The sequence below is a fragment of the Melanotaenia boesemani genome, chromosome 16, assembly GCF_017639745.1.
Source record: "Melanotaenia boesemani isolate fMelBoe1 chromosome 16, fMelBoe1.pri, whole genome shotgun sequence".
NCBI lineage: Eukaryota > Metazoa > Chordata > Actinopteri > Atheriniformes > Melanotaeniidae > Melanotaenia > Melanotaenia boesemani.
This window is the reverse complement of record NC_055697.1, coordinates 7,755,112-7,763,043: the sequence shown is the minus strand read 5'-3', so window position 1 is coordinate 7,763,043 and position 7,932 is coordinate 7,755,112. Positions and strand designations below refer to the sequence as shown.

Here is a 7,932-nt window from a genome sequence, read left to right as displayed (position 1 = left end):
CAAAGTAGTTTTATTAAGAGCCGGCCGGCAATGAGAGTCACACAGTCAAAGGAGTTTGTCTGCGAGAGTCTGCCAGATACAAGTGAGCTTGGTTAATATACCAGGCATGAGCTGATAACATCACAGTAGGAGGTCATTGTTTTAAATTTCTCACATAGCTGTTAACAAATGTTACGGAGTGAAGGGTGCAAAGGAGGAAGCTCATTAAACTCTCAACATCTGTTGAGGGGATGAGAGAGGGGGGAAGGTGTGAGAAGGAGTTCTTATCTAAATACACAGACATACAAAGTGTAACCTACAAACTATAAGGGTATATGAATAAATTTTCCATTACAATCCACCCCTTTGATTAAAATGCAACATATTAATCACACATAAAGAGGTTAAATTTTCCAAAGAGATTGATAGATCTTCCACAGTCCATGCTAGTTCCCCAACCCCCACCAGGGCAAAGCCATCCTAAATCCTTTCATCTGTGGAGAGAAGATACCGCGTTTAACACGATGGGGGTGATGAAAGGGTTCAGGAAAAGGCCGCAATGTACCATTTGGGGTTAGAGTAAACGCAGAGACATCAGGGAGCAGATAAGCCAGATAACATGTTCCAGACCAATTGACAGGAAGGTAAATATAAGAGTGTCTGCCACATGTCCAAACTATGTTCTGAGGACATCCAAAGCCGGTATCTGATGGGATATAAGACCAAATGGTGTTAAGAACAGAATTATTGTACATAGGAAGGTCAGGAAAAGGTAAGAGAGCTGTAAGGTTAAACACAACAACTCCTGAGGCCCACTCTGTAGAGGGAGAACTATCAGGGAATAAATCACGAGGATTTAAAGTGAACGGGTCAGAGCGTTTGGGGCAAGGTGAGGATATACATGAGGCTGAAATGATACGCTGACAACCTAGAGTGTGTCCTAAAAAGAATAGTGCATCTGTCCCATTTCGCTGAAAACAAAGAGGTGGAGAAGAATATGGATTTGTACGATCCCTTAAGCGGAAGACAGTTCTGGATGAAACACAAGTGGAGTTTGTGTTGCTGGAAAACTCAGCTGGTCTCCTCCAGGAGAGGGGAGGGCGCTGGTGTGGCCAAGTAATGTTCCTAGGGTGTAATCTATTACCCATGATCAGAGTCCACAAAGTGGTATTCAAAGGGACTGGATATGGAATAAAAACTGATTGAGTGGGTGTGGCATGCGGCACCAGTCCACAAACATAGCAACTGTCATTTGTCAATTTATGAGCAGACATATTGGCAACTTGCCACCAAAGATTCTCAGTGTGATCATGATGCTGAAGGATGTGGTTATCTCGGCGGTGCCTCCTGAAGGAGGGTGCTTCTGTCCCCTGCAGTCGTCTGGCGGGTTGGGACGAAGCTGGGGTGCGTTGTGTCAGGTGAGGTCCGGTTGGATCCAGGTACCAGAGGAGGGAGGTGATAAGGATGAAGAGGATGACGCACGACCATCCCCTCACGGCAGTCTGGGTGTACTTCATGTTGTCCCGTGGAGAATGGACCATCTCGCACGGGGCTGACCTCAGGGATTATTCTGCCCTGTGGTTGAGAGGTCAGCTGGAGTTGGGGTACTTTGAAACCTTCTACAGTGGGACGCGTGAATCCACGTGGACCTTTCAGCGACCTTCACGGCTGTATGAGTGACCAACAGGACCTGGAAGGGACCCAGCCACCTTTTAGACCGCCAGTGCTTTCTCCTCGTCTCTCGAACCAAGATCCAGTCTCCCGGAACCAAGGAGTGAAGCAGATCTGATGCTGGGCGTGGCAGGACCTCTTTCACCACACTCTGCACCTGTGAGAGAACTTTGGACAGATTTTGACAATAAGCAAGCATGTTACTTTCACAGTATGTGGTAGACACGGAGAGTCCTGGAGGATCCAGACCAGTGTAGGGAGGTCTGCCAAACAGAATCTCAAATGGACTAAGATTTGTCCGGGCACGTTTCCTCATTCTCATGTGCATAAGAATGAGTGGGAGGGCTTTTGGCCAAGACAGTCCTGTTTCTTCACAACATTTAGCCAACTTACCTTTTAAAGTGGCGTTCTCTCTTTCAATTGCTCCGCCTGATTGCGGGTGATAAGCACAATGAGTCTTAAGCTGGAACCCCAATAGTCCACTTACCTCTTTCAGGGCCGCATTTACAAAGTGTGAACCATTGTCAGATGAGACCTTAACTGGAATCCCCCATCTTGGAATGATTTCGGTCACCAGAGCCTTAGCCACGACTGAACTTGTGGCATGCTTTGCTGGAAAAGCTTCAACCCACTTTGACCACATGTCTACCATAACTAGACAATATTTCTTACCTTCTGCAGGTGTTAACTCAATGAAATCCATCATCAAATGATCAAAAGGCTGATTAGGTGGTGTATGACCAGCTGGAGGGCAGGCAAGAGGGCGGGCGGTGTTATAGCCTGCACAGATCAAACATTTTTTACAGTAATTTTCAGCCACCACAGTGAAGCCTTTTGTGAACCACAGAGATGTTGTGGAAGATACCATCCCCCCTTTTGACACATGGTCCAACCCATGTGACAACTTAGCAAACCAGGGGAAGAAATGGCGAGGAAGGCAAGGTTTTCCATCAACAGAGCGCCATACACCTGCAGAATCAGGGGTGCAGGAGTTAGCCTTCCAGACAGAGCGTTCCTCTGGAGTAGAAAAAGACTGGATGTCCTGTAGAGAACAGGGAGGAGAGTGATCCTCTTCTGTGAGAGGAGAAGAGGTGAGAATGTGCGGCGAGGCTGACAGAGCTGCCTGCTTAGCAGCCTGGTCGGCCAAGGCGTTGCCACGGGCAACAGAGGAAGTGTCTTTAGTGTGAGCTTGACATTTCACTACAGCGACATCTGAAGGAAGAAGAATAGCGTCAAGGAGAGCCGCAACCTGTGTGGAGTTCAAAATAGGCCTACCATCAGATTTCAAAAAATTACGGTGATGCCACAACGCACCAAAGTCATGAACTACACCAAAGGCGTAACGCGAATCGGTATACACAGTCAGGGACTTACCTTGTGCGAATTTACAGGCCTCAGTGAGAGCAACAAGTTCAGCTGTCTGAGCAGAGAATTGTGAAGGGAGGGAGCCAGAGAAGAGAACCTGATGCTCATCACAGACAGCAAAACCCACTCTGTTCTTACCAGAATGGTCTCTGAAGGAGGAGCCATCACAAAAAAGAATGAGATCAGAGTTAGGAAGAGGCTCATCAGATAAATCTGGTCTCGGAGTGCAGATTTCAGACAGAACAGTCTCACAACAGTGATGAACACCATCTTCTGCGGTAGGAAGAAGAGTGGCAGGGTTAAGTGATGTACACCGTTTCGTAGTGATGTTAGGCATATCGAGAAGAACTGTGGTGTATCTCAGCCATCTAGCTGCAGACAGATGAGAAGTCTTTTGTTCGAGCAAAATGATGGATACAGAATGAGGAACAAAAACAGTTAGCTCACTGTATCCCACAATGTCACGTGATGCAAGTACAGCCTTCTCACATGCAGCCACAGCTCTCAGACAGCCAGGAAGACCCGCAGCAACAGAGTCGAGCTTGGAAGAGTAATAGGCCACCGGGCGCTTGTGAGAGCCGTGCTGTTGAAGGAGAACAGAAGACATGAAACCATGTTTTTCATCAACAAACTGAAAGAAAGGTTTGGCTGGTTCTGGCAGAGCCAGGGCTGGAGCAGAACACAGCGCTTGTTTCACAGACAGGAAAGCCTGCTCAGCCTCCGGGGTCCAGAAGAAATGGTCATGAGCAGATAGATTCTTACCATGTATACAGGAAGTCAGGGGGGCCTCAAGTTCAGAAAAATGTGGAATAAAGGCCCGACAAAACCCTACCATACCTAGAAATGACATCAGCTGTTTCTTGGTAACAGGTTTTGGTGCTTTCTGAATGGCCTCAATCCGTTTAGGGGTCAGGGCCTTGGTGGTGGCAGAAATGTGATGCCCTAGAAAGATGACTTGAGGCTGGCAGAACTGTAGTTTACGCAGACTGGCTTTATGACCCTCAGAATGAAGATGGAGGAGGAGGGCCAGTGTGGCCTCCTCACACAAGGAGGCAGAAGGACAGCAGAGCAGAAGGTCATCAACGTAAGTTAATAAAACTACGCCCTGTGGAAGCTGCAAAGAAGAAAGAGAATCTCTTAGTACCTCATTGTAGATTGTGGGGGACTCACAGTACCCCTGGGGAAGCCGGGTCCAAGTGTATGGTTTCCCATTGAACTCAAAAGCGAACCAGAATTGGCTGTCTGGATGAACAGGAACAGACGTAAAAGCATTTGCCAGATCTACCACGGAGAAATGTGTAGCAGTAGGAGGAATCTGCGACACGATGGTGTGGGGGTTGGGCATCATAGGGGCCCGTGAAATAACTGCTTTATTGACAGCTTGGAGATCTTGGACAAAACGCCAGTCAGGTTTGGCTGGTGGTTTACGTGGTTTCATGATTGGGAAATTAGGAGTGCGAACAGGTGAATTTGGACAAGAAACAACAATACCACTCCTAAGATGTGAATTAAAGACAGGTGTAATACCCTCCAAAGCTTCAGGTTTGAGAGGATATTGCTTCTGGCAGGGGCGGTAGTCAGATTTCGGAGTGATGACTACTGGGGGGCAGTTCTTAACCAGGCCCACATCATGGGGAGAGGTAGCCCACAAATCAGAGGGAACCTGAGAGAGGGCTGGGGGAACAGGTGGCAAGGGTGAGTCAGCAGATAAACATGTCAGAAAATCCTCATCTACCAACTGAACACTTTTCTGGCAATGAATCACAGAGAGCATGCTCTGCTTAAACACACCCAGCCTTGGAGAAAACAAAACTGCTGAGTCATGAGTGGATTGCCACCGAGACTCTCTGAGAGCAGTAGCAACAAAGGGGCCCAAATCCTTCCACTCAGTCGAGTGGGACTTGGAAAGAGACACGTGTGGGTGTGTGTGAAGTTTAAACAACTTCTGTTGGTCAGAGGTTAGTGAGACAGACAAAACACACATACTTTCATTCCAAAACATACATGTCACAGTCAGTTTGTCAGAGCAGTCCCTAAAAAAGATTTTTTCATACTGCTGATCTGGCCCATCAGGACAGATGTAGGATGTGCAATGTAATTCCCTCTCCCCCATCACCTCTGCCCCAGGGGAGACTCTGGCTCTGCAGAGGGACAGCCAGTGTGAAGAAAGAGGGGAGCTTCCCATTTTCCACTGATAAGCATAGCAGGGAGCTCTTGGGTTATATTTAACCATCATTAAATCTTTTTCCTCAGTGTCAGAAGATGAACATGATATGGTCAGCCCCTGAGACCCAGAGGAAATCTGAATTCCCAGTTTGCACATCAGATCACGGCCCAGTAAATTTACAGGACAAACTTTGGACAAAAGAAAGGAATGGGTAAATGGATGCTCACCTTGTACTGAGCAGGTTAAAGGTACCGTGAATTTTTCTTTGTCATGATGGCCTCCAGCAGACACAGAAATAACAGTCTTACCACTGAGTGGTGGAGTGGGATTTAGGGTGCCTGTCTTAAGAACTGAGTGAGTTGCACCACTGTCAACCATAAAAGAAACTGGTTGATTATTTACAGACAATGTAAATAAAGGAAAACGTTTATAAGCTATAGCAGCTAAATGAGTGTATGTGTGTGTGTATGTGTGTGTGTGCATTTCACTTCCCTCAACAGTTGCTGCAGCGAAAACTGTGGTGGGTGGAGAAAAAAGCTCCTCTGGAGTCCTGTCTCCCGGGTCCGCCCCTCAGTCAGCCTGCTGGTATTCCTTCTGGTGGGTGGGCCCATTATCCTGAGGGCAGTTATCCTTCCAGTGTCCATATTGGCCACAGCGATGACACGGCCCATGTCGTTGTGGGCAGTTATCCTTCCAGTGTCCATATTTGTCACAGCGATAACATGCCCCACGCTGTTGTTGGTTGCCGCCCCTCTCTCGTCTTCCTTTGCCCCTTCCTCTGCCTCTCCTATCTCTATTGGATTGTGGCTGATTTTGGGGGGTGAACAGAGTCAGGGCTGTTGACATCTGTTTTTCTTTCTTGGATTCAGCTTTTTTCTTGTTTTCATCCATGACATCTTGTGCGTGTTTTGCTTGACGTTGAAGCTGAGCCAGTCTGGTCTCATGTCTCATCCCCACATACTGTCTCTTCACCACTTCCAACACATCTCTGTTCATACCTTCAATGATGGTCTGACAGAGAAGGCGTTCCCATGGTCCTGGAGTGTTCCCCAGTTCTCCTGCAGGGCGCTCCAAGCCAGAGTGTCTGGTGAAAACAGTTTCACAGCGGTGTAGAAAAGCCTCCATGCGCTCATCTGGGCCCTGTATCAGATTTCTCAGGGCAGCCAGGCTTCCTCGATTAGGGAACACAGTCTTTATGCCATCACAGAGTGTGGTGATGGCTCCTCTGTAAGGTCGGTTCGGCTCATCGTCCCAGTTTGGATTTTTCAGGCCGGTGTCATCAGGAGGGAGGTGGGGACGGATCTTAGCCAGATCACTAGCAGTGAGCATTTTAGCAAGAATTTTTCTCAGTTCAAGTCCAGTGGGGCGGTGTTCACGGCAGAAAGCTCTCCACTCCTCGCTAGCTTTCTCACCATCTTCAGTGGGGTCAGGAAGATTTTTAGCATGTTCCATGATTTCAGAGGGGGACCAAGGGCGATAAACCAATATGGGGCCGGTGGGTCCTGATACTTCCACCATGGGGGCACTAAAAACCTCAGTGTCTTCATCTTCAGCAGTATTTTGTCCCAAAAATAGGCCCTTTGCAGTCTGTCCAAATTTGTAGAAAGGGGAGGTTGCTGACACCTCCGGTCCGTAGATCTTCCCGGACTTGGTACGTGAAGGGCTGGTCATGTCTGCTGACGGTCTTTCGGTTCCCCCTGTAGCTTGGCCATGGTTGGAGTCAGCGGGACCTGATGTCTCATCTCTCCGTCGGTCCTCTGGACGACGCTGCTGAGGCTGCTGGGGCTGTTGTAACACCGGGGGACAGGAGTCCAGATCTGGATCCACCTTCAGCGCCTGTAATCGTTCCTGCAGTGAACGATATGGAGAGGGTTGTGAATGCCCTAAATTATTATTATATGGTGGAGGTGCACTAGACAGGGATGCATTATCCCTCCTGTTTCCTATATCTCCAGTCATATCTAATCCCCCACCCATTTCTTTAGTATTAGCTTTCCTAACCCTACATTCACTCTCATTTTTCCACATTTCAATGCATTTATTATGCCGTTCCCACTTCTCTACATCCGTTGCCTTGATTTTCTTTTTTTTTCTTTTTCTCATCCCAGTCCTTCTGTGCTGCCTCATTCAGCTTATCTAATTCCTTCTTACTCAAACTCCCGTTCTCTGGAAAACCATGTTTCTTTGTCCAGTAAGTCATGCAGTCCGTGCAGTCAGGTCCATATTTCTTTTTCATATCTCTTAAAATTTGGGAGTCCCATTTACTCTCCTTCCCCGTCACAGCTGTGTTTCCCATTTTCAGCTAGGACGTCTCCTTGCTGGATTTTCTCTCGGTTTTCGGGTCGCCCAAACCCAGGCACAAAAATTGACTAAAACGCCTATTATTACCACCGAAGTTTTCACCTCAGTGCCGGACTAACTCTACTCTACCGCAATAGAATAGTAATCTACCTTGCCTCACAAGATAGCGGGACCCTGCGAAAAGGAGCAGTAAATGGGAGTCTGATATGAAAACTTCTCACCGTGTGTGATTCTGGATGCTGCTCCACACACAGACTTCGTTCTGGATATCAGTGGTGTCTGAACGGAGTTCCTCCGCCGTCCCCTGATGGTTAAGGCTGACCCAGGGGCTGAAGTATCCTTCAGGATGATCAATCACGGGTTCTGGTCCTCCGGTCAGTCACTCAAGATATCCTGCCGACAACGCCAAGAATTGTTGTGGAATTTTTAGTTATCAAAGATCACACACT

General features: G+C 47.8%; 1 protein-coding gene across 1 annotated transcript; it reads right to left on the bottom strand.

The window, feature by feature from the left end:
• Positions 1–257: 257 nt before the first annotated feature.
• Positions 258–5,467, bottom strand: LOC121656101. Its single transcript, XM_042011146.1, has 4 exons — positions 5,410–5,467; positions 2,620–4,689; positions 2,323–2,430; positions 258–1,818 (listed from the first exon to the last, which is right to left on the bottom strand). The coding sequence occupies exons 2-4, from the start codon at positions 4,451–4,453 to the stop codon at positions 1,538–1,540; spliced, it is 2,223 nt and encodes a 740-aa protein (XP_041867080.1). The 5' UTR covers positions 4,454–4,689; positions 5,410–5,467; the 3' UTR covers positions 258–1,537.
• Positions 5,468–7,932: the final 2,465 nt, after the last annotated feature.